This window comes from Oryzias latipes, chromosome 14 (assembly GCF_002234675.1).
Source record: "Oryzias latipes chromosome 14, ASM223467v1".
Lineage (NCBI taxonomy): Eukaryota > Metazoa > Chordata > Actinopteri > Beloniformes > Adrianichthyidae > Oryzias > Oryzias latipes.
The window spans coordinates 23,751,624-23,777,941 of record NC_019872.2 but is presented as its reverse complement, the minus strand read 5'-3'; the positions used below and the strand labels follow the sequence as shown (position 1 = coordinate 23,777,941).

Genomic DNA, 26,318 nt, shown 5'->3' with positions numbered 1-26,318 from the left:
GAAACCAGAAGACCGCCCAAAGACCATAACAGGTGTCACTTCAGCTAAGAACAGAAAATGGTCAGCGTGGTTCCAGCTGATAGAAAGACAACAGGAGCGCGCAACTGAAGTCTGCAGCATTTGAACACACAACACGTCTGACCTTGAGGCAGATAGACTTCAGCAGCAAAAGACCACAAAGGCACCACTGCTGTCAGATAAGATAACAATTCCCACACAGATGCCACTATACACACATACAATTCGCATCACACGTGCATACAGTGAAATGAGATCAACTAGAGGGCTGCATTGGGATCGGGTCCCGCCGGGTCCCGCGGGACCCAACCCAAATCTCGCGGGATTGGGCGGTTTGAATTGTGCTGCGGGCGGGAGCGGGCGGCAAAAAATAAACCCCGCGGGATCAGTGCTGCCATGAATATCTCATGAATATATATTAGCGGACTACGTTAGGCTGTGCGGCTGTTGGATTCTTATGTACTGAAGCTCCGTGAAGGCATCAGGTAGAGACACCCAATGGCCTCTGTCATCTAACCTGATGTTGGGGGTGCGCCCCGCCCCGCCTCTTACTAAGAGCGCGCTTCAGGCCGTCTGTCTGCGCGCGCACACACGCACACTTTTAACCGAACAGGATTTGTGAAAATATATTTAATAATTAAGTTGCACATTACACAAAAGAGGAATGCATGAAAAGAGGAGGCTGGAGGAGGGACATGAATCTCTTTAGTAATAATATCAATACAAATACGTGTTTTTTCCTGCGGGACGGGAGACGATACAAAATCAATGCATCTCTATTACTGTGCGGGACTAAATTCTATGAGTTTTGCGGGTGCGGGCGGGAGTGGACATACATATTGCGGGAGCGGGCGGGAGTGTAACGCATACGTTGCGGGAGCGGGCGGGATTGGTCAAAATTCAGCGGGCGCGGGCGGGAGCGGGATGAAGAAAATAGTCCCGCGCAGGGCTCTAACATCAACAACATGAAAGCATGAATCCATCCTGCCTTGAATCAACCGTTCAGACAGCTGGTTTCACAGTGTGGGCAGAGTCACAAGTCCCTGATTTCATAAGGGTATGCAGCCACATTGAGAAGCGCCCCCCACCCCACCCACACACAGTGGCGGTTCTACCCTGAATTACTCCCCGGGCGAGACCCTCCCCAGGCGCCCCCCCCCCCCCCCCCCCCCATAGTCACAACAGAACTTTGTTTGTCTTTGTCAACTGAAATGTTTTATTGTCATTGAAATTAAGAAGTGGATAAAAAAGATGTCAGAATTCTGAACAGCATTATAAAAGTTATCAGAACACAAAAAATAAAAGACCATAAGCATGGCAAAAATACAGTTAGCTAAGAAAATATTGAATCAAACTCAATATTAAATAAATAATATAAAATAAATATTTTAAAAACATTTATGAATTGGAAATTTAAATTGTCATGTTCTATATCGATCTCTACTTCAGAGAAGAAAAATTAGCTCATGTTTTCCGTCTTCAATCCTTTGATTGGCACATTTTTAGTTATGACCTGTTACATTATGTTTGGTCCCCATAGAGTTGCAGTAAATGGTAAATATTCATTTTTAAAACTACCTACAGATTTATGGAAATTTTATTGGCTAAAAATATAACCCCACATTTGTAAAACAAATAAAAAATAAACTTCATATGCAGGCTCAAAATTAACCCCTAAATCCCCAGTTAAATGTCAAAAACACATTGTGAAAACGTTTAGGCTGCCACAAATGATTATTAATTAATGACCAATCTCAAATTATTTGCCCCATTAGCATATTATGGCAGCACCAGCATGCTGTGTAACCATCACAGCTTTTTTAACATTATGAACTAGTATACAACAGTAAAACACAACAAAACCTTTGTGTTACAGCAGAGCAGACAGACACATGAATCATAACTAATGTTACAAGTTAAGGCAGAGCAAATTTTTAAGAATAAAATCTAAAAAAAATAAAAAATGACGCTATTTGCAACATTTGGGCCTACTTCAGTGTTGGTCATCGACCAAAATAAAGTTTTCATCGGCAACGTTGTTGTAGGGCAGGTAGCATTAGAATTTGGAAAAAACATGCATCAAGCTGTGAGGACTTACCCTTTTCTTTATCTCTTTTCTCCTCTTCTTCTTTTCTTTTCTTTCTAAATTGGGCACCAGATGGCTTTGACCTTTTCTTCTCCATATTTTAGATGTTTTTGGCGTTTGTTTGGCATAAATGTCCTCACGTCACGAAGAAGGCATAAAGTCCGTCGACTGAACCAACTGTCACCTTAGTGACAGCATTGTTTTGTGTTGCCATTTTTTTTATTTGGGCATTTCACACAAAATTAACCCAAAAAGCAGAATATATTTTTTATACCTTTATTAAAATGTATGTTATAGAATGTCACCTTATGACTGACTTATAAAGAGGTTTTATAAAGTAGATTCAAACCCCCGCCCTTGTCCCCACCTAGCCACTTAATTTGGAAGCGTCCCAAAACTGATTCCCCGCAGCCCCCTCCCCCCCCCTTCCTTCACACATTTCCAGCAGGAGCGCGTGCAGCTACAGCCAGGGGCGCTCATTCGCTACAAGACGGCGCAGTCGCAGTTTTTACTTTTATTTTTTTCATCAAGCCCCCGACCGTCGCCTCCCCTGAAAGATGAGCCAGCCAGGTGTTGCGCATGCGCAAACGTGGCGGCGCTCCGTGCTCACCTCGCGCCCCCTCCGTTCTCCTTCTTCACACACATTTGTGTCTACTTCTCAAAGACAGGAGAGCGCAGCTGCGGGGCGAGGGCGGCGGCGCGGCCAGGTTCAGGCTGTTACAAACTCACAAACTGTGACATAAGTAAACCAATAATGGTGGATATAATATTTTACAAGGGCTGAGCCGCCGGTGCCGCCCCCCTTCAGTTTTCCGCCCCAGGCCACCGCCCGGACGGCCCGTGCCTAGAACCGCTACTGCCCACACACACACACGCACACAGACATAAATGCACCTGATTAAACGTCCCATCCACCCCTCCTAAATCTGTCTAAACATCCACAAAATCCTTTTATTGTTTAAATGTATAAATCTCATTATCGGTACTTCTTATCTGATTATAGATATGACCCAGCAGAACATTTTGTGAGTTATTTTCAACCGTGTATTTCCTCAATGATTCCCCAAATTTGTGAGGTGAAGGCCATTCAGAAGGATCTTCTGAGTAATGCCTGGCCCCAGCCCTCTCCTCTGCACCTCTCTGTTCTTCTACCTCTTCATCATCAGCTTATCGTCTCTCTTTCTCTCTCTCATCATTATTTTCATCTGAACCCCTCTCCTCATTCTTCTCTGTTGTGACTGACTTGTCATGTACGTCTGCACTTGTTTCCCCAGTATGAGTTAACTGGTCGTCAGCAGAAGTTTAAACCAGAATGAGCATCTAGGTTTTTATGACTTCAATAGTTGAATTATTCCCACCTAAAGTCATCTCTGCTCATGTCTGTCTCCTTCACCTAATTGCCTGTGTTCTTCTCCACTAAATCCAATTATTTCATGTTTTAAATACATTAAACATCTTGCTAATGCATTTTTTTTTAATTAAGAACACTATTTGACAATGACTGACTTGGTATGAACTGGCTTTGCCCTGAACGTCCACCATAAGACCAGCCTGTCTCTGTCCTCCTTTTGTCCTGATTCTCTTTTCTCGTCTTTCTCTCCATCCTCAAAGCTGTTTGATATAAACTTTGTGTTAGGAAGATTTTCAAATAATACAGAGACTAAACTATATGTAGAAATAGAAACATTTTTAATATTAAATTATATTTTTGTTGGATATCGCTTAGTGGTGGGATAGAATAGATTTATTTATTGTTGTTAAACATCTCCAAATGTTGAACTAAAATCCAAAGTGTCGTTCAGCCAAAGTGATATTAAAAGTGAAAGGCTGTAAACTAAATCACTCCAAAAAAAAACAAAAATTATCCAAACTTTTAACATAAAAAGAAACAAAAACACCATCTAATCCACCATCACATATACTTCTCCCTATTGGCCATTGAAGCAGCTTTTATAATAATTTAGGGCTGTTACAGTCATAGGTTAAAAAAAGGTTAATTTTCAGTGTTTGGGTAAATCTAGTTAAAGAAATTATTTATGTCTGTTTGAAACAAAATCAGCACAAATAAGCTCCTTTTTTCGCTTCATGATTAGTGACACTGTAAATCCTGCTGAGTACACTTGTGAGCATAGATGCTTTAACCTGAATGCTTTTATCACTGTAATAACGTACCTCCTGTGGGAGCCGGTTTAGCTTGTGCTGGTTCGCGGCGCCTTCCGTCCGTGAAACCAGGGTTCGACTCCGGGCTGCTCCCTGTTCCCTTCTCTGCCCCTGTGCCGGTTCCAAGCCCGGTTTGAGAAGGTTGCGTCAGGAAGGGCATCCGGCGTAAAACATTGCCAAGTTTACCATGCGACTTGTTCGCTGTGGCGACCCCTGATGGGAGAAGCCGAAAGAGGAAGAAGAAGAATAACATACCTCCTGTCTCTCAACCATTTACTAAACCTTTTCTTCATTCACTCCACATCTTTGTCCCTCTTGCGTTTTCTGTTTTGATCCACAGATTGTTTTGTCTGTTGCCTTTCCATTCAAAGCGCGCTGTCATCAGATGATCACACCATTCAAATGAAAACAAGCAGACGCGCTCCCTCACGTGAGTCTCCCCAAGAGCACGCTCCAGCATGTTGTTCTCGCAGACACGTGATGGATAGCGCTCTCTGCACAAGACGCGAGCGCAGGCGCTGCTTCTTATCAGCGGGGACTTCAACCATGCCTCGCTCTCCTTCATTCTTCCCCGCTTTACTCAGTACGTTAAGTGCCACACTAGGGAGATCAAGACGCTGGACTTACTGTATGCGAACGTTAAGGAAGCATATCCAACCCACGTCCCCCACTTGGCCGCTCTGATCACAACCTGGTGCATCTGCTTCCTGAATACAAACTTCATGAAGCAGAAGACCACCCCAGAAGAAGTCAATGAGAGCATGGACTGATGAGGCCAGGGAGAGACTGAGAGACTGTTTCCAGACCACGATCCTAAGATGGTGCACGCTAAGGAGCCAAACCACTACAGACTGACCTCCCACTTGATGAAGACCATGGAGAGGTTCATCCTCAGCCCCCTTCGCTCAGTGGTCAGCACCCCAATGGACCCGCTGCAGTTTGCCTACAGGCCGAACATCGGGGTGGAAGACGCTGTCATCTACCTGCTGCACCGGGCGCTGACTCACCTGGAGGATGCCAGAACCGCTGTGAGGGTCATGTTCTTTGACTTCTCCAGCGCCTTCAGCACCCTCCGGCCAGCTCTGCTGAGAGAGTAGCTGGAAGGGGCTGGAGTGGACGGAAGACTGGCTGCATGGACGACCGACTACCTCACCAACAGACCACAGTATGTGAGGCTACACAACTGTGTGTCGGAGGTGGTGGTTTCCGGCACTGGAGCTCCTCAGGGGACGGTGCTCTCACCATTCCTCTTCACCCTTTATACATCGGACTTTACATACAACACCGGCAGTTGCCACCTTCAGAAGTTCTCTGGCGACTCGGCCATTGTTGGCTGTGTGTCAGGGGGGAACGAGCTGGAGTACAGGTCAGTCATCAAGGACTTTGTGGACTGGTGTGAGCGTAATCACTTGTGCTTGAACACCAGTAAAACGAAGGAGATGGTGATTGACTTCCAGAGAAGAACATCACAATACACAGCAGTGAGCATCCAGGGCTCGGACATTGAGGTAGTGGACAGTTTTAAGTAGCTGGGTGTTCACCTCAACAAGGAACTGGACTCACAACACCGATGCCCTGCATAAGAAGGGCCAAAGTCGCCTCCACCTTCTGAGGGGACTGAGGTCCTTTGGAGTGTGCAGGCCTCTCTTACGGACCTTTTATGACTCTATGGTAGCCTCTGTTATCCACTACGCCGTGGCCTGTTGGGGAGCAGGCAGCACAGACCGTGACAGAAAGAGACTCAACAAGCTGGTCAGGAGCGCCAGTTCTGTCCTGGGCTGTCCACTGGACTTTGTGGAGGAAGTGGGTGAAAGGAGGATGTTGGCCAAGCTAACATCCATCATGGTCAACAACTCTCACCCACTACATCAGACAGTGGAGGCGCTGAACAGCTCTTTCAGTTGCAGACTGTTACACGTAGGGATGGGTATCGTTAAGGTTTTAACGGTACTACTACTCTTATCAATACTGCTTCTCGATCCGGTATTTTAACGGTACTCTTATCGATACTTTGAGGACGAAAAATAAAAAAATAAATAACAAATTAGGAACATAAAGTGTTTTATTTCTTCATGCAACAGCATTGTTTTTTTAACAAAACATTTTACTTTATACATTCTTTTCTAATTGAAAATTAAAATACATATATATAAATAAACAGCAATGTTTTAACATTTTGCTGTCATTATGTAAACATAAAACAAATTAAATAAACTGTTCACTCTAAAATAAAATAAAGTTGCATAGGGGAACATAGTTTGCAGGTAGATTGCACAAAGCCAACGGTTCTTCATTCTTCAGCACAGTTCTTCTGGAGGAAGATAAACATATCAGCCTTCCCTGGCAGCAGTCGGGACCTCTCTTGGCTAATAGTGTTCCCTGCAGTTGAGAACACCCTCTCAGAAGGGGTGGAGGAAGCTTGGGTACAGAGGTAACCTGTTGCAATGATAAAGAGGAGAGGTAGAGTATCCTTTTTTCCCCACCACCACATTACTGGATCTGCAGCCATTGAGGTGGCAGGCAGGCTTTTGTAAAGGTCAACCTCTAGGTCCACAAGCTGTGTGAGGGACATGGTGCTCTGCTGTATTCTGGACCTCAGCTCTCTTTCCTCCTCCACAAACAGCTCCTCCAAGGCACTTTTTGCTTTGAACACTGATTGAGGTGGGTCTACCTCCAAATCCTTTACTTTCCCATCTTCAGATTCCACTTTATGTTGCTGCTGTTCTGCCATTGAGCTTACCTGCTCAGGCTTCCCTGACATCCCTGGACCTGGTGTTGTTGCTCCTGTCGCATGATCGACAGCTGCCTTCCTCAGTCTGTCCAGGTGTCATCGCTCACCGGTCTCCCTTTAAACCTGGGGTCCATTGCTGTGGCCTCGTGCAGGAAATCTTGGACGGCGTTGTCCTGGTAGCGCTCACTGAGGTTCCCCCAAACCTTCTCTTTGATGGCTGTCACAAACGATGTGTCTTCATGCTTTACAATGAAGTGCTGCTCCAATTTACATAGGACGGGTATGATTTGTCCACACGTGGAATTCTTTTCCCCTGACACACACAGTGTGGAGGTGTACAGGATCTTCATGAGCTGGACAAACTCCTCAGCCTTGTGGAAATCATCATCCCTCAGTCGGTCCAGGTTGTCCTTTGTCATTGCCCTCCGCAGTCGGGGATCCAAGACTGCTGCCTGTAATGCTGGATATTGCTCCATGAATCTCTCTATCATTAAATAAAGAGAGTTCCATCTCGTCTTGACGTCCAGAATGAGTGAATGTTGCTTACGTCCTGAAACAACAAAAACAGCATAAATTAAGTGCACAATTCAATATTGAATTAAATAGGCTGTAAAATTTGTGAATTTCTAAATAATAATTTAATGGTAAAAAATGGCTTCTCTTACCAAGCAGCTGCTGCTTTTCCATTAATACCTTGCTGGCCATCAGGACCTCTTAAACTACACGACCACTGATCAGACTCGTGCAGCCCATTTATCCACAGAAGCAATTGTGTATATTTTCTGTGCTGCCAGATTCAGTGTGTGTGCAAAGCATCCTATTTTTAGGATGCCAAGCCTCCTGATGGCAACGTCCAGATTGCCAGCATTGTCAACTGTAATGGCGCAAACCTTGCTCAGCTCTATTCAAAACTCCTCCAGAATGTCAGAGATCTCCTCTGCCAGTACTTCACCAGTTTGAGATTGGTAGACTGCCCTGGTGTGAAGGACCTTCTGCTTGAGTCTGCCCTGACTTGTATAGTGCACAGTCACAGTGATATAGTGGTCTTGGCTGAGGGTAGTCCACCCGTCTGATGTTATGGCCAGCTTTGGTACATCCTTGAGCTCAGCAATCAATTTGGCCTTTTCTACCTCATACCAGGACGGAATTAGCGTGTCGCTCAAGTAACTCCTGGAGGGAGGGTTGTATTTAGGATTGAGTGCCTTGCACATATCCCTACAGAAAAAAAAGAAAAACAACATTTATTGCTGAATTATTATTGAATGTTGTGTTTGTGGATTTATGTGTCTAACTTTATTTTAATGTCATACTACTATATCCTAAACAATAGTACAACTGAATATACTGACTAATATTTACCTGAAGCCATTTGACTCCACTGTTGCAAAGGAGTGTAGACCTTTCACTATGAACTTGGTCACAGCTTGGTGGCAGGCCTTCACACTCTCCTCGTTCATTCTGCCACTAGCTGCTAGCGTGACAGGGTTTATTTGTGCTTGTTTTGGAAAGGCACCAGTGTCAGTAGTAGATGGAGGACTGGGTTGGATCACTGCAGCTTAAATTCAACAACAATAAAAATTGGGAAACTGTTTAAATTGGTTGTTTATAATTAATTTAATAAAACTGAAGCAACCCAGATTTCACAAATAGTATGTAGCCCATTAGCAATTTTTTTCATTAATCAAACTAGCATTATAGCCTAAAAATTAATAAAGCTCCTAGATGACAGGGTGAATATAAAAGACAGACTTCGGTAGTTGCATATTGCTGCTAATAATAACTGAGCTGCATTTCTGGAAGGAAATAAAAATACCAGTGAATGCAAAGCAAAAAGCTTATTATGTCATAATGGCATATAGCAAAAATAATTCTAATGCATTTTAATGCAAAATTTACACTAATGTATCCTAAATATCTCTAAAAGTAACATGAAAAATACCTAGCTCAAGAGTCCTTTATCAGATCTAGGTGACAAAGTTCTAACGAAATTTATACGTTGCATGTTTCAAGCTGAATTATCGCAGTCAATCAGCGGAATAAATCCAAAAAAAAACTAGCAAATAACAACACTGCACATTGCTTTGCATTGTAGTGTAATAATAAATCGCTTTTAGGTCGCATCTCTTGCTCTGAAACGTTATTTGAAACTACATTTCCATTTAGGTTAAATTTGCTAACATACTCATAGCTTAAAAAAGGCAAAGGTTATTGACTTCACGTGTGGGCTGCCTGCATGATAATGTTACAATACAAACCTGGAATGCACGTGGATGTGCTGGGGCGATCAAACACTGTACATGATCTCTCAGTTTGGATCTGATGTACTTTTGCCAGGTGTTTTGACAAATTGCTTGTGTTGCCGCCCTTACACGCAAAATATTTGTCGCACTTGTGGCAACGGGCTGTGTCTGCATCTACTTTAGAATAGTAGAGCCACACTTTAGACCTTTTAGTTCTTTCCGCCATCGTATTTCTTTGTTTTGTCCGCTGCCAGCCTTGTCCAGTGAGCGTGCGCTGCCGCTGCCTTGTCTCTCTTGTGTGCGGGCGCGCTGCATGCTGTCTGAACAACAGCCCCGCCCCCTGTGTGCACACACACACGGCAAGACAGACATCTCCTCTTCAGCGAGAACAGCGAATTTAATATTATCATTAAAATAACGGAAAATTGACTGACTTCTGCAGCTCATTCATTCCAACAGCTGTAAGATTGTACAATGCCATAGTTTAAATATGCATGTACAAACCGGTTATCATGCATCCATAGCCTATCTGGATATTCTGTCTTTTTACTTTATTTATTTAATTTTATTATTAAGCATTACATACGTTATGTCGTAATAGTGTACATAAGTATTACTTTTTACATTTTTTTTGGCACATTTTGTATTTTTTGCACATTTTGAACACAAAAGCAAAAATTATGAGTTTGGAGCTGATTAAGAAGGCATGATCAGGGATAGGTTGGTGTTCAGCATAAATGACACAAGACTGAAAGAGAGACTGCTTCGGGAGAATGACGTCACTCTTTGTAAAGCATTAGAAATATGCGAATAAGCAGATGGCAGTGGCCAAAGCACAGATCCAGGCTGTGCAGTCAACACCTGTCACCCATGACACAGCAATGGATACGTTGAAGAAATAAATAAATCAGCACATGGCAAACACAAAACAAGCAGCAACAAGCAAGTGATTTACACCAAATGTGGCAATAAGCACGAGCCTCGACAGTGTCCAGCTTATGGAGCACCAAGTCACAAGTGTGGAAAAAATAATCACTTTTCCAAGGTATGCAAAACAAATGCAGAGAAAAAGAGTTACTACAAGAAAAACGTGAACAACATTGAGACTGAAGTTGACTCATTGTACATAGGCATGGTGTGCAGTGATAATAGTGACATAGCTGGTAGTTGGAATGAAACTGTGAACATCGAAGGCATGCAAGTTACTTTCAAACTTGACTCAGGTGCAGACGTAAATGTGCTGCCCAAGTCAGTTAATGCAAAGCTATCTGGTGCTCTTCAATTACAGCCCACAAAGACTGTCCTCATACCTTTTGGTGGAATCCACATACACCCAGATAATGTAGTTTCTCTTGAATGTGAAACAAGGAAGTGTGTAGCTGTGTGTGACTTTCTGGTGTCCAGCCATGCAGATAAGTCAATCCTAGGTGGAAAAGCTTATGAACAGCTGCACCTGGTGTAACAAATTGGGACAATCGCAGCAGCAAAGTTTTTACAGCCAACCAAACCACCAGCAACCAAGGAAGAGCTCATTGAGAAGTACGCAGAGGTCTTCACAGGCTTGGGTGAGTTTCCTGGAGTTCCCCACATGCACATGGACCCAAACATCACACCTGTGATTCATGCATGCAGAAATGTTCCGCTGTCCATAATGGAGCCACTGAAAAAGACACTGAAAGACTTACAAGACAGAAACGCAATAAAGCCAGTCAAGGAGCCCACAAATTGGGGAAATAGTCTGGTTGCAACACAAAAAAAGAAAGGAACACTAAGGGTGTGTTTGGACCCTTGTGACCTGAACCAAGCAGTGAAACGCCAGCACTATTCTATCCCCACACATGAGGATGTTCGTAGTAAACTGGCGGTAAAATCAATCATCACCATTTTAGATGAAAAGGATGGTTACTGGCAGATCAAACTGGATGAGTCATCTTCTAGGCTCTGCACCTTTAACACACCTTGGGGCCGGTTTCGTTTCCTCCGGCTCCCATTTGGCATTATTCCGCCAGCGAGGTTTTCCGACAAAAGAACTGAGACTTTTGGTGACATACCTGATGTGTTTATCATCGCAGATGACATGATCATAGCAGCAACTTCAGAGCGCGAGCATGATGAAATCCTGCAAAAGGTAATGGAAAGAGTGAAAACAGCAAATGTGAAGTTTAACAAGGACAACATTCAATTCAAAGTAGACACAGTGAAATACATGGGTCACATCATAACTGCAGCATGCCAGAAAGCAGACGACACAAAGATCAAAGCCATTATAGACATGCCAACTCCGGAGGATAAACAAAGTCTCCAGCGTCTTCTGGGAATGGCAAAACTCTTGGCACAGTACATCCCAAATGAAGCGTCAGTCACTGCACCTTTGAGGCAGTTACTGAAAAAGGACACCGTGTGGCAAGCACACAGCAGCGTTAAGTACACTGAAGACGGCGCTCACTCAAGCTCCAGTTTTGAGGTTTTATAACCAAGCAGACTCTTCAAAAGATGGACTGTGTGCGTGCCTGCTACAGGAGGGACAACCTGTATGTTATGTGTCACGAGCACTCACAGACACAGAAAAGAGATACGCACAAATTGAAAAAGAGTTGCTTGCCATTGTGTTTGCTACCAAAAGATTCCACCAGTGTGTCTATGGAAGACCAGTGACTGTGCAGTCTGATCACAAGCCATCATGCGCAAACGGCTGTCCAAAGCACCAGCCAGATTACAAGGAATGCTGTTACAGCTGCAAAGGTATGAACTCACTGTCACATACACATCCGGCAAACACATGCCCTCTCACGTGCTGCAGCAACCTGTGACAATAACGCCATAAGTGAAAATGGCTGCAATGAGAGAGTTGTGTATGCATTAGAGGCTACAGAGGCACTGAGTGAAGACACACTCAATGGACAGAGAACAGCAGTTGCAGCAGACAGTGAGCTACAAGCTGTGCGTGAAAAACACATGAATGGGTGGCCAGCTAAACGGAAAAGTTTAGACAGAGCACTACTGGCCCATGCGACACAACATCAACATTCATAAAGGCATAGTCATAGTAGGAGACAAGATTGTGATACCACAGAACTTCAGACAAACTATCCTGGAAAAACTGCATATGGCTCACTAAGGTATACAGCGCACACAAGCTAAAGCAAGAAAAGTGCTATACTGGCCTGGCATGTCCAGTGATATAGAGACTATGATTCAGAAATGTTAACAGTGCCAGCAAATGCAACCAATGAATCAGGTGGAGCCACTTGTTCCACACATGATTCCAAAGCTGCCGTGGATGAAAATTGGAGCAGATATTTTCAAGCTGAATGGTCAGCCGTATCTGTTGTTAATTGATTACCTGACCCAATACCCGGAAGTTCTCAACTTGCCAGACAAAACAGCTTGCTCTGTCATTCAAAAGAGGAAATCAGTGTTTGCAAGAGACAGGATTCCTAAAGAAATAGTGAGCGACCATGTTCCATTTGCCAGCTATGAGATGAAATCATTCCCAGATGCTTGGGAGATTAAGCTCACTTATTCCAGCTCTGGTTTTCCCTCCTCAAACGGACGGCAGAGCGAGCCATTAAGACTGTTAAACATGCATTAAAGAAAGCAATCCAGACCGGCACTGATCCACATCTAGTGCTGTTGTCACTGAAAAACACTCCAGTCACTGGATTAAACTTGTCACCCGCACAAATGTTGATGGGAAGAGTCCTGCGCAGCACACTGCCTTGTTCTAGTAATGTGTTGAGACAGTCAACTCCACAAAACATTCCAGAAAAAGTAAGAAACATGCAATCAAAATAAAAGTTACACTTTGATAAGCGTGCAAGACCACTACCAGTTCTATCTCCTGGTGACACTGTGCATATGCAAACCCGCCGTGGTTGGGACCCACAGTCATCATTTACCAAAGAGAGGAACCACGCTCCTACACCGTTCGAACACCAACAGGTAATACTCTGAGGAGGAACAGAAGGCATCTGAGGAAAAAACACTTGTCTGTTTAATGACACAACTCTGAATTTCGACTCGGATGGACTATTCTCTGAAAACCCAGAGAAACCCAGAGTTGTTTAATGGTTTCGTAAAAGAAAAGAGTGTGTTCCTTTTGACACATTTTAAGAAATAAGTTAAATGTTTGTATGTCGATGTTTCAGACTACTGCACTAAGATGCACATTGTTAAATGTAAAGTTGTTGGCAATCTGAATTTGCCTTGCCATTATGTTAGGAGCATAAGACTGTATAATGTTCAAATTCTTAAGAGAGTGCTTTTGTGTTTAAACAACTGTTTAAGATGTCATGACTAACCTGTCTTGGAAAAAGAGGGATGTGGTATATTGTGATAGACAGCAAAAATAACCACCGCCACCTATAGATGGTGCTGTGGGCCTGTATATGCCACGAGGAATCACAGAGTAAAGTATCTGTGAATGCTCTCGCACCAAAAGCTGTGTTCCTGTCGTCTGTTCTAATTACAGTTTTTCTCAGTTGCTTTAGTACAATTCTCAGATCAGAATTGAAATTTTGAAATACGTGTGTGCATTTCTCAAAACAATTTGTACAAACAGCAAAACACATTTCTTGCAAAAGCCTGTAACTTGCTCAAAACTAAGTCTTTATGTCATTGAACATGTCAGTGCCATCAGAATGTCAAGTCCTTGTGTCATTGTCTACAAACAAGACAGTCAAATGACTTAGTCATGTTGTCAATATAACTGTGTACTTTAGAGGGAGGTTCTGATGTAAACTATTGCTAAAGTTTGGATGACAATTAATGTAAAATGTAAGTTTCACCTTTTTTGTTTGATTGCAAGAGACTGGACGATTCACATTTACACTTTTATTGCTCATATTGTAATTTGTTGACAGACCATGTCATACCAACATAGAAAAAACCCACTGCAAACAGTAACACAAAGGGGAAAAAGATAGGACAATATTCCGTACAACAGTACAGGCAGTGCAGTAGGAATTGGTGTGGTCTTCCTACACCTCTTGTCGTTCCTGTATGTTAGGCCACAAATTCTCATCCACATCACAGCGAATATCCTCTCTTTCAATGCAGCGAAATATGTTTGTCACATTATGACAACTTGGTCAACCATTTTGCAGTTAATGACTTATACGATGAACTAATGACTAGGTGTTTTGAGGAGTAAGACTATTCCACAGTGAACTATATAATACATTTTGATCAACATGACATAAACAATTGATTGAGTTTCATTTTTTTTCTGTAGCCCCTCTTGAGTTAAATATCAGGATTGCTTCAGTGTCAGATGTAATATTTTCAGTCTGTATAAAATTGAATAACCCAATTTTTGTTTGAGTGAAATACATTTAGTTTTAGATCCATTGGCCTCTGTGAGTGAATATTTAATAATAATGATTAGGCTACTATGGTAGCCTAATCATTATTAAAAATTAAGGTTTTTTTTCCAACTGAGAAAAAAACAAAGTTACAAATTACCAGCTGACCATTGATTATTTTGCTTTTATATTACTGGTCCGTCCCACTTGAGATCAGATGGGTTGAATGTGGCCCCCCAACCAAAATGAGTTTAACACCCCTGATATAGACAGTATAGTAAAATTAAATTTCAAAAACTTCACTTAGTATTAACCAAGTATTCTTATAGAACATTTTAATAAACTAGTTTCAGCTAAGGATATTTTTTTAATTATTATTGCATTTTGATTTTTCCACATCTTTAGTTGTTCTAATTTGGCATTAGTCTATTCAACTGGAAGTTTTAACATTTAGCTTCTAATCAAACCTCAGTCTTGTAAAGACTTCCTTTGCTGTCAGAATTCAAGCTTTTCGTGTCCTTTTACAGAAAAATCCTCCTTCTACTTTTAATGATGCCCTTGTTAGATGACTGAATTTAGACATTTTTGTCCTCTAAACCGGATCATATTCCACCAGTAAAGACATCTTCAGAAACAACTTTCACAAACACGCTTTATTGCAGACAAGCCCAACAAACCGGTCATCACTTAAACACGCATAACAGGGTGAAGGTTTGCAGAGAGCAGCAGGGAGGAAGACATAGCGCCGCCGTCCCCGCAGTAGCTGAGGAATGTTTTGTCCAAGCTTCGGCTTCACGGGAATGATGGGATGTGTCCACGCACAACAACAACAACATTTAGATTCCTAATAAATAAACGGGGAACTCCTGACTGCCCGTTACTTCATCTTCATCACTTGAACATCAGACTGGGGGGGGTGAAGGATGGGTATGTGGTGCCAAAACTCCGGCCGAGGAGTTGGTGCGTTTCCTTATGTCACCATGTACTCCTGTCGCTTGTTGAGGCGCACCTGGCAGAGCGAGACGGCGCCCACGGCCACATAAACGGCGGCGGCGATGAAGCAGTTGATGCCCACCTGGTTGTAGAGGCTGTAGATGTTCTGAGGGGGGTTTTGACTGCAGGACAGGAAAGACACTCAGATTATCATTTGAACACTCAATCCCTAAAACCATCTGCTAACTCCGCCCCCTCCCCAGATCAAATACTAGAATTCTTTCTAGTAGGTACCACAAAGGGTGTCACTGCACAGGTTCACTTCCCCATTGGGGAAATATGCATACGGTGCTCACTGTGAAAGCTTATAGTTTGATTTTCATTCGGAACAAGGTACAGAAGACTTAGCGGACATTTGTGAGCCAACGGCAGCTTTCTCTGTACTTTGGATCAATTTCACAGCTTTGTGAAAGGTACAAGATACTTTAGGTCCCAAAATGTCCCCTAAACCTTTTTGAAATTTAAAATGGCTTATTTCAAGCAATCAAAGCAAGAATAATGCACACGGGTTCAAGCCCTTGATAAAGCATAATAAACTGCACTCAGACGACATAAGGCATGTAATAACATTAAGTGAAAAAACTTCTAAAAAATATTAAAAATGGCAGAATCACTTCAATAATGTCCTGTGACAAATTGATGGTGTTTAGAGCTCAATTAGGGAAGATTTAGTATTGAAAAAGACAAAAAAACCTTCATACATCTACCTGTGATTACCAACTTTTCCCATTGTTTTCTAGCCGCATAAGAAAGGCAATGTGCAAGACGTAAAATAGTAAAAACTTGTGTAATTTTAGGTCTATTTGGGCAATTTTATTTATTTCTGTGTTCGGAATTTGAAGCTCCAGTCCATTTGTGGATTTGGAGAAGGCGTTCGACCGCGTCCCCCGTGGTATCCTGTGGAGGGTGCTCTAGGAGTATGGGGTCCACGGAGACTTACTGAGGGCTGTTCGGTCTCTGCATGACCGGAGCAAGAGCTTGGTTGACACAGCCGCCAGTAAGTCAGACCTGTTCTGGGTGCACATTGGACTCCGGCAGGGCTGCCCTTTATTACCGGCTCTGTTCATCATTTTTATGGACAGAATTTCTAAGCACAGCCAGGGGCCGGAAGGGGTGTGGTTTGGGGACCACAGGATTTAATTTTCTCTTTGCAGATGATGTTGTCCTGTTGGCTTCATTGAGCCGGGACCTCCAGCGTGTATTGAGGCGGTTTGAGGCCGAGTGTGAAGCGGCTGAGTGAGGGTCAGCACCGCTAAATCTGAGGCCATTGTTCTCGACCCGAGAAAGGTAGCTTGCCATCTCTCGGTGGGTGGAGTGTCCCTGCCCCGGGTAGAGGAGTTTAAATATCTTGGGGTCTTGTTCACGAGTGAGGGGAAGACCGGAGCTTGAGATTGACAGGCGGATCGGAGCAGCGTCCGTAGTTATGTGGTCGCTGTATCGGTCCGTTGTGGAGAAAAGACAGCTGAGCCAAAAAGCAAAGCTCTCAATTTACCGGTTGATCTTTGTTTTCCAGTAAAGGAGTTTTTAAAACAAATCTGCCCTTAAAACAGGTGAAAACTGTCAACATATTTGGTATAAACAGTCCCTGTCTCAGTGAAATGTTGCCGTGTGTGCAAGAACCCGTGGTCTGGTTGTGTGGGGCCCTGCTGACGCTCACTCTTTAAAGATGTCGTCCTCAGTGAACGGGACGTCCTCAATCAGCACGGCAGACTTGGTGCTGAAGAAGATGCCCAGCATAGCCTGTCAGACATGAGGGGAGAATGTGAGACACTGCAGCAACAGAGACAACAAAGAAATGTTCCTAACAGGGATGTTCCTAACATCAAACCTTCAGAGGATTATGGGCTTTCTCTAACTTCAAACTTTGAAGGTTGGTTTGAACCCGTTTCTGCCCCAAACAGCTGAGCTTCTCCACCATTTTTGGACATTCTTGATCCAATTCTGCCTCTGCTGATGAATCTGACGAGTTTGCATTTTATTTTAGCTTTTTACAATAAATATCTATATATATTTTTTCTTGTAGTCTTAACATTCTCCAACAAACTTCTACGTAAAACAACTCATTGTTTAATTATTTCAGCTTCTTCTTACCTTTAGCTGATAATCAAATGTCTACTTCTCCAGCAGGTTGACGTTCACCAGAACTGTCTTTATCTAAGGTCTAAAACCAGAATCTTTGGACTTTTTCTTTAAATAAATGTGTTAGCTGCATAAATCTGTGACCTTTTGTCTTAACCCCTTCCCCTCTGCACGCTGCCGCATCACATGACACCAGTTTTAGTCACGTGATCCACGGTAGGGAAGTGGAACAGAGGACGTTTGCTCGACAAAACCAAACGCACATTAAAAAAACTACCGTACTTGACAAAACCCCACTTTCCTGATATACTTCTTTTTTTTCATGTCAATACATTTTATGTATAATCTGCTCAGTTTAACATTTTCTGTGCTGAAACAATAAAATGCTCTTCAGAGCATAAATCTCGGCCAAAAAATGTAAAAGCTCCAGATAACAGAGCTAAAGAATAACAATTGAACATGTGTTAATATCAAATAGTGAGTCAGATCTCGAAAGAGTCGCTCCTGTTCCCAATTTCCATGCTCTTCTCGTTCATTTAAATGAAGAATCCAGTTATTAGACGCATCATCTCCATTACACGTTAACCTGCTGGAGCCTACACTACACTGTGGCCTTGGTGGGACCCGTCTATTACCTGCCTATGTGTTGGCTATTGGTCTTTAGCCGTGATTCTTTTTCGTGCTCGTTTTTAAATATTTTTTATTATTATTAAATAACTGAAATAAGTAAAATCGTCTATTTAATAAATTGACTTAATCGTTGACTCGTCGATAACCCAGGAATTAGTCAGTCGTGTTCCTGTCAGGCTAACTCACCAGCATGATCACCCCCCAGATGCTAATGACGATCCCGCACGCGGCCATCTTCGGCCCGCAGAAAAGAAGCGACGGCATGACCGTGCTGGCGAGTCGGTGGGAATGTCAGAATCGGGTATTCTTCTCCGTTCGAAGCTTTGAGGAAGCCAGGAATGAGGAACGAGCAGTGTAGCCTCACTGTCAGCTGATCATCCCCGTTCGGGTTTACTAGTCATCCTTCGGCTGTTTTCGGAAGCCATCCATCGTCCAATCACAAATCAGGCTTTTACCGACCCGCCTCTTCCTTTGAGATTGACCAATGGCGCTCAATTGTTGTCATCGCACATCAACCTCCGCATCCTGTCTGCCCACCTTTGTTGTGTGTTTCTTCTGCTAGATGATTTTTCCACATATTCAGAATTTATATCAAAATATAAACACAAATCTTCCTCTTCGGAGTCTGCGCAGTTTTGATAAAGTATCCTGCAGCCTCCATGGAAGCCCGTTCACCGCCGCGACATTAGAAGCTAATTGTGGCTAACGGGTTTCTTCGTGTTTTTGTTTTTATTGTTGTGGTTTTGATTGAGAACACAACCATCTCCGGATAAATGACGTCTGCCTCTGCTAAGGTAAGCCGCGTGAGCTGAGTCTCGTGCGCGTAAACTCGTATTATCTTTATGGCGGTTGCAGCTCCGTGCGCATGCGCGTGCAAGCAAATGAGGCGTTTTTAAGGTTGCAGCGGGAATGTTAAGACATCTGCGCGAGGCTGAATGACATTTGTATTAAATAAAAACGTTGAATATTTCTTCACCTCTTCGAGTCTGAACACCTCCACTGATCCAGTTTGTGGTTTTAGTTTTGATCAGTTTTATAGTTTTGAAAATATGAAGCAGTTTAATGCTCCATAGAAATGAACAGAGACCCATTTAAGGTCTTTTTGTTTTTGTTCAACAGTTCAGCTTCAAAGTTTCCTTCAGTTGTTGTTCAGTATCATCAGAAAGACCTCCTCCTGTCAGCTTTCACTCAGAAAAGCACGGATCCTCCTTCATTTGTAAAAGGAGGAAACCTAACTACCTCTAAGCCTCCAGAATCCGGGGACCCTGATGAAAGCGGCTCTTGTCTGCAGGTGGGGGAGATCTTCTCGGCGGCTGGAGCGGCCTTCACCAAGCTGGGGGAACTTACCATGCAGCTGCACCCGGTGTCGGACTCCAGCCCTGCAGGGTGAGACCTCTAGCCCGTTCTCCGGTTAGCTCGTGCTGCTTGTTCTGAAGTTCACCTGCCCCCCGAGGGCGGGGCCTCACAGGCTGATTGGGTCTGATTAATCTGGTTTTGGGTCTGAGCTTCTCTGGTATAAAATGTTTTCAGAAAGGTTTCAGAAAGCAGATCCTGCATGGTTCCAGAATTGTAGCTCTGGATGATCTGGAGCATCAGAAAAAAAACCTGTTCTGGATCAGACCAGACCTAGTGTGGATCTGCCCCCAAACAGTTTCATTTGGAATCTGCGCTGTTCTTCCTCACCTCTTTGAGAGAAAGAGGAATCCGGACTGTTTTGTTCTTGAAATAGGAGAATCGGAGGACCAGCTCCTGAAAGATGGACCCAGACCTGCTCTGATCTTGTAAATCCAGACCTGCTGCCTTCAGACTGATCAGCAGAGGTTCAGCGTGTCCTCAGTCACTGACCTGTCTTCATCCTCAGAGCCAAATGGACCGAGACGGAGATTGATATGCTGCGCTTGGCGGTGCGCCGCTTCGGAGACGACCTCAACAACATCAGCTCCGTGATCAAAGAGCGCACTGTGTAAGTCAAAGAGCAGTCGCATTCTTAAGCAGAGCCTCATGTCAGAGTCAGAACCGGGCCGGACGAAGACCTGCACCCTGCTCCAGACTCACGCTGAACCCTGTCTGCATGAACCCCACTGATCACAGCAGCAGGAGGAACCAAAGACCTTCATCAGGGCTTTCAGAACTAGATTCTGCCTGACAGGGCGGGGTGGGGGATAGATTCTGACAGAACTGAGAGCTACTCTTCCTCATCACGGAGACAAAGACATTTATGTTCCTGCCTGAGATCAGAGCTCCTCTCGTTCCTCCAGCCAGTTACTTAGAGTGGATCCAGGTTAGATAGTCTTTCTGAACACGACAGAAAAGCTGCAGGGAGGTTGGTTTATGGCCTTGAGCAAACATAGAGAGAGGAAGAAGAGCTGCAGATGGACCGAAGCTCAGAACCAGACCTTAGACCTTCAGATCCTTTCCGCTCTAAGAGAACAGTTTTAGGGATGAAGGTATCTCTGAAGCAGTCGTTCTCCTTTCCGCCTGTTTGGTTTCTTCAGTCTTTCTGTCCTAAACATCTCCATACATCTGAAAGAAGCCTTCATTTAGTCTGTAGTCTCTTCTTATTGGTTGACAGCTGCCATTCGTCCTGCTCCTCCACAGCGCTCAGATCAAGAGCACGGTAAAGAGGAAGCTGTACGAGGACAGTCGAGTCCCCATCTCCTCTGAATCCCCGAAGAAGACCGTCAAGAAAGCAGCGGTTTCCATGGCGCCCGCCACCCCAGCCATGATCACCGTGCCGAGCTCGCAGGTTGTTGTAGCCACGGGGATGCAGAACAACCCTCCTCTGGCCCCACCCATCAAGAAACAGAAGACTGCAGGTAGGCGTGAGGCGGGTGCAGCTCTGGTCTGAGCACGGCGTCGTCCCGCCTCCTGACCGCTGTGTTGCTCCTGCAGACGTGACGCTCAGCGCTCTGAATGACTCGGACGTGAACAGCGACTTGGTGGACATCGAGGGACTCGGTGACGGCTCTTCCAGCAAAAAGCTCAACTTTGACCAAGGTTGGTGGGGTCAGGCAGCGGGCCAATGGCGCCCCCTGCTGGTTACCCGTCTCACACCATTGTAATGACCATCGTTTCTTGTTTCCTCAGAAAGTCTTAACCTGGACTCCAGCCTCATCATGAACTCCGGCGACCTGCCTCTCCTGTCCCGCTGACCCCCACCCCCCCACTGAGATCAAGGCTTACATCATGACAAACGCACTCTGGTTTTCTGGCGTGCAGGACACGATCTTCTCCAGCACGGAGTGGAGCGGACACTTTGGGTTTAAGAACGCCGGCTGGAGCTTTTGTTTCTAGATTTCAGCAGAATGATGTCTTCTTTGCTGCTGGGTTTGTGTTTGGAGAACCGCTGTTATCATAAAGAATAAAGAGGAGTTATAGATGAAGATCCGCCCGCTCACACGCTCATTTCCTTGTGTGGGACACAATCACAGCAGGTCCTCTGCAGGCTCATGTCCAGACGTTTTAACCAAAGGGTTCTGCTCCTTCAGGTTTTAAAATATTGCCTTGTTTTATGCTCTTTCAAAATAAAAGGCAAAAGCTTTAAAGACTTCCTGCCATCAGTTTGGATCTATCGTAAACGTCTTCCCAGTGGGAAAAAAATCAACAAACCTGTGATGTTTTTCTAGGACATGGCTCCTGCAGGGCAGTAATAGCAAAAAATAGCAGAGCAAAAGATTAGAAATTCACCTTTGAGTTGTGGGCAGGAGTTTTGGCGCGACTTCCCATGATCCCTTTATTTACACTCTGTCCTGCTAGCTTACATGGAACTATCCATCTGCACAGTTCAGATCCAGATTCCAGCTCAGACGAGGAAAACAAAGACGTTCATGGATCTATTTGTCTGCATCAGAATGGAGCGGAGCAGAGAGCTTGTAGCCCTCCGACTGTAGCAGCTACATCACTGCTACGGGCTTTTTCCAACAGCCTTTCTTCCATCTGCCTCTGATTCACAGACATTTGAATGCAATTTTAATCTTAATTTTCTTCACATATGTCCTCCATCATAAGACAAATTGCACAAGAACGTGATAAAAACACCAAAAAACACCCAACTCATTGAAGTGGGTCTTTAAAGGAGTTTAAAATGAGGACTGAGCGTGTGATGTGAACGGCAGAGGAAGACCTCGAGCTGCTGATGGATTCAAACCCCTCAAGAATGACATGACATGAACACGGAAGTTCCTCCTGTGTCTAGAGTGTTACAGAGCGGGATGCTCGTGCCGTGTAATCGAATAAGCAGCCGCTTGGATCTGATGATGGACCTAGATGCTCTGAATGCATCTGCATGACAGATGGAACAGAAGAGCAGACTGCAGAAAATAAACATCAAAGGTAAAATGGGGTCTTTAACAGGTAAACGAACAGCCAGTTCTAATGGTGGAGATGAGATTTCTGGGTAAACTAAACTAGAACATCAGAAAACTCATTCTTAAACCACTCAAACATGTCAGAAAATGTTCAGGGGATAACATCTTTTGTAATTTATATGCTTACATTAAGAAAAATGAATTATTTACGCAATAATGTTTGTTTTTATTCCAACAGAAACCTTCATGTTTGCTAACGAGAAGCAGGTTGCCAGACCCCAGAGGAATGGAAGCGTTTCTATCTAAACATGCTGTAAAACTTCAGATTACTTCTGATGCAAAGATCCAAATCTCTTTAAAATAATAAACCCCCTGTTTAAGGAGGCAGGATTCACTGCCACGCAAAGCACTGATCATCGGCTCACCAGGCTTCCCCAAGAACTGGCAAAGTTGGTGTCAAACATGCGATAGCCACCTTTGCAATCAGAGGCTGACCGCCCTGCTCTTGTGTCCAGTGGGAGAGCTGAGATCTTCCTGCAGCTTCCTTGTCCTGAGTAAATTCCAGAAATGACAGAGTCTCTTTAGCTGCTGAATCTCAGACCGTCCAGCACACGCAGAAGGTCGCTGTCCGTGGTTCCACTCATCCATCTGATCCAGGCCTGGCTATTACCTGTGCAGATGTAGGAAGATCCTTCTAATGGACATGAAATCCCAAACGACTGCTGTCTGTTGGATAAATATACTTTATTTCCTTTTATTATCATTCTAACTGCTGATTTTAGATCTGCAATTAACGTCTGTTTGACCTACACATTGAAGTTTGCAGTGCCGCCATCTGGAGAAGGGATGCGTCCTCAGAAAGGAGCCCGTTCGTGATGTCGCTGTTTAAAACACAACGGCTCAACTCAGCAACTGAATCCCTTAGATCTTTCAACCCCCGTGTAACCAGGGCAACCCAATTCTGAATAAGGATGGGAGGTTGGACAGACAGAGATCCTTTGAGCTGCTTGGGGCAGATATAGTGAACAGTTTGGATCCTAGCATCTTGGCCAACCATCGACCAATATCAAACCTCCCCTTTATTTCTAAAATCATAGAAAGAGTTGTAGTTAAGCAGCTTTACTGCCACCTACAGGACAATAGCCACTTTGAAGACTTTCAGTCGGGGTTCAGACCTCACCATAGCACGGAAACTGCACTAGTCAGAGTCTCTAATGACTTGTTATTGGCCTCAGAAAAGGGACTACTTTCTATTCTGGTCCTGTTAGACCTCAGTGCAGCCTTTGAAACTATCGACCACAGTATTTTACTCCATAGATCAGAGCATGACGTAGGGATCAGAGGATCTGCCCTCCAGTGATCTGAATCCTATTTATCCGATAGGTACCAGTTTGTTAATGTAAATGGACAGTCCTCTCATTGCACTCGAGTTAGCTATGGAGTCCCACAGGGCTCAGTTTTGGGACAAATCCAGTTTATGATTTACAAGCTGACTTTAGAAAACATAATCAGGAAACACAGCATTAATTTTCATTGTTATGCCGACGATACGCAGTTGTATTTATCCATTAAACCTGAGCAGAATGACAATATAGAGAAACTGAACGCCTGCATCAGTGACATCAAGACCTGGATTACAATTAATTATCTCCTCTTGAACCCAGAAAAAACTGAGGTCATTATACTTGGTCCTAAAAACCTCAGAGATCCTCTGTCTGCTCAGATAGTCTCCCTGGATGGCATAAGTATAGCCCCCAATTCCACAGTTAGAAACCTTGGGGTTTTATTCGACCAGGATTTATCATTTAAGGCTCACATATCTCAGGCTTATAGAACTGCCTTTTTTCACCTGCGGAACATTGCTAAGATCAGAAATATACTTTCTAAGAGTGATGCTGAAAAACTCATCCATGCATTTGTTACGTCGAGGCTGGATTACTGTAACTCCTTGTTAGCAGCGTGTCCTAAGAGTTCCTTAAGAAGTCTCCAGCTTGTTCAGAACGCAGCAGCTAGATTGTTAACAGGAACTAGCAGAAGAGATCACATCACTCCTGTGTTGGTTTCGCTCCTTTGGCTCCCAGTTGATTCCAGAATCAAGTTCAAGATCCTCCTGTTAACCTATAAGGCCTTACATGGACTGGCCCCGTCCTATATTAAGGACCTCATAGTCCCTTACCATCCAATGAGAACACTTCGCTCGCAAAATGCAGGACTGCTTGTGGTTCCTAGAATTAGTAAAAGTAGGGTTGGAGGTAGAGCGTTTAGCCACCAAGCCCCTGTCTTATGGAATAAACTCCCAGCTCATGTAAGAGAGGCCGACTCAGTTTCTACATTCAAAGTTAGACTGAAAACATTCCTCTTTGGACAGGCTTATTGTCAGACTAGTTAGTATTCAGAGAATATTTACCTTACTGTTAACATATTTAAATAAAACAGAACAATAACAATAAAGTTGTTAGTAGGCTGCTAGAAGTTTGAAGCTGCGGTAGCTATGGTGCACTGGGGTTCTGTCCTCTATTCTCATTTACTTCTCCTCTCCTCTATTCTTGAGGATTTAGTTCTCCGTGTCTCTGTTTTGTGCAGTGCGATTCATGTACTGTCCCTCCAGAGTCTGTGCTCCTACCACCCCCAGCCGTCCCCCAACTCCATCTGGATGAAACCCAGACGGAGTTAGATAAGTTAATTCTTCTCTAAGGCCGCCTTTACACTGCATTGTTCAAGTGACCCAATTCCGATTTTTTTCCTCTCACGTGGCACAGATCGGATATGATCGGTGAACGTGTAAGCAGGACAAAAGCGCATGGATTCCGTTTTTCTCAGATCGGATACAGGCCTCTCTCATATGTGGAAATAAATCGGAAACAAATTGGATACGTGCATTTGCGTGTGCCATGTAAGCAGACAAATCGGATATTCCCCAGTAAATGCGAGTCGTACGTCAGTGACGGCAACTCAGGAGACCACCAACTATTATCACATGACTTATTAAGGTGCTTTTTGTGCGCTGATTTTGCTGTCAGCGTGTTACCTTTCAGCCTCATGCTTCAGACCATAGTTGGAAACCGCTGTTATGTCCGGTCCGGTCCCGGTCCGGACGCAAACGGTAACTAATGAAGCGGGACACCGATGCTATGGAACAGCAGGCTAGAAGCCGTTTATTTCTTTGGGGGCGTGTATGATGGGGACCATGTGTGTTTGTGTGTGTGAGCGCGCGCACGCGTGCTTGCGTGTGTGTGTGTGTGTGTGTGTGTGTGTGTGTAAGGAGAGAGCCCCCCTCTCTCCTGTGAGCGCGGAGCGGGGGACTGTCGGAGAACCGTAAATTAAAAATAAGGTGTCTCCCCCAAAGGTGTTGGAGTCTTTGGGTGAGGCTGAGGGTTCAGAACGGAAAAGAGAACCCCGAGGAAATCTCCCGTGCGTTTCTGACCACGTTCGGAAAAGAGAAGTCATCGCGCAGGAAAGGTTCAACACTTGGATCAAACTGTTCGGACAGCACGTCTGCAAACACTTCCTCATTCAAAACTCAGAGAGAGAACATAAGACAGCCGACCAGCCCTCATTTTTACTCCCCCATGCATCCCCTCAGGAGCGCCCAAGACATCGCCTCCTTCGGTCGCCACCTTGCCTCCATGACAACCGCAGTCACAAAAGTCCGAAAAAGGTCCGCGGAGGGCGGAAATACTGCTACGTAGTCCTAAGAATGTCTACGTTTGATAGTTTCAGCATTGTATAGTGTAAATGCAAACATCAGATACGGGTCACTTTTAAAAGATG

At 44.1% G+C, this 26,318-nt stretch overlaps 2 protein-coding genes across 3 annotated transcripts; one reads left to right on the top strand and one right to left on the bottom strand.

The window, feature by feature from the left end:
* Window positions 1-15,173: 15,173 nt before the first annotated feature.
* On the bottom strand, window positions 15,174-18,808 carry rnasek (ribonuclease K). The gene is made up of 3 exons (XM_004076665.3): window positions 18,427-18,808; window positions 17,189-17,271; window positions 15,174-15,653 (listed from the first exon to the last, which is right to left on the bottom strand). Exons 1-3 carry the CDS (start codon window positions 18,502-18,504, stop codon window positions 15,509-15,511), a joined length of 306 nt encoding a protein of 101 aa, XP_004076713.1. The 5' UTR covers window positions 18,505-18,808; the 3' UTR covers window positions 15,174-15,508.
* On the top strand, window positions 18,708-21,625 carry c14h17orf49 (chromosome 14 C17orf49 homolog). 2 transcript variants are annotated; one of them, XM_004076663.4, is made up of 6 exons: window positions 18,708-19,034; window positions 19,532-19,626; window positions 20,102-20,203; window positions 20,839-21,056; window positions 21,133-21,237; window positions 21,328-21,625. In XM_004076663.4, exons 1-6 carry the CDS (start codon window positions 19,014-19,016, stop codon window positions 21,390-21,392), a joined length of 606 nt encoding a protein of 201 aa, XP_004076711.1. In that variant the 5' UTR covers window positions 18,708-19,013; the 3' UTR covers window positions 21,393-21,625. The 2 variants fall into 2 exon arrangements, with proteins under 2 accessions (XP_004076711.1, XP_004076712.1); XM_004076664.4 differs by lacking the exon at window positions 20,102-20,203.
* The last annotated feature ends 4,693 nt before the right edge of the window (window positions 21,626-26,318 follow it).

What these genes read in the sequence shown, in the direction of transcription:
- c14h17orf49 (XM_004076663.4), top strand. Translation starts at nt 19,014, where the DNA reads ATGACGTCTGCCTCTGCTAAG. An exon ending in CAAGAAACAGAAGACTGCAG is followed by an intron (nt 21,057 to 21,132) that starts GTAGGCGTGAGG and finishes TTGCTCCTGCAG; the next exon opens with ACGTGACGCTCAGCGCTCTG. An exon ending in AAAGCTCAACTTTGACCAAG is followed by an intron (nt 21,238 to 21,327) that starts GTTGGTGGGGTC and finishes TTGTTTCCTCAG; the next exon opens with AAAGTCTTAACCTGGACTCC.
- rnasek (XM_004076665.3), bottom strand. Translation starts at nt 18,504, where the DNA reads ATGCCGTCGCTTCTTTTCTGCGGGCCGAAGATGGCCGCGTGCGGGATC. An exon ending in TCTGGGGGGTGATCATGCTG is followed by an intron (nt 17,272 to 18,426) that starts GTGAGTTAGCCT and finishes CATGTCTGACAG; the next exon opens with GCTATGCTGGGCATCTTCTT. An exon ending in GAGGACGACATCTTTAAAGA is followed by an intron (nt 15,654 to 17,188) that starts GTGAGCGTCAGC and finishes CCTGTCCTGCAG; the next exon opens with TCAAAACCCCCCTCAGAACA.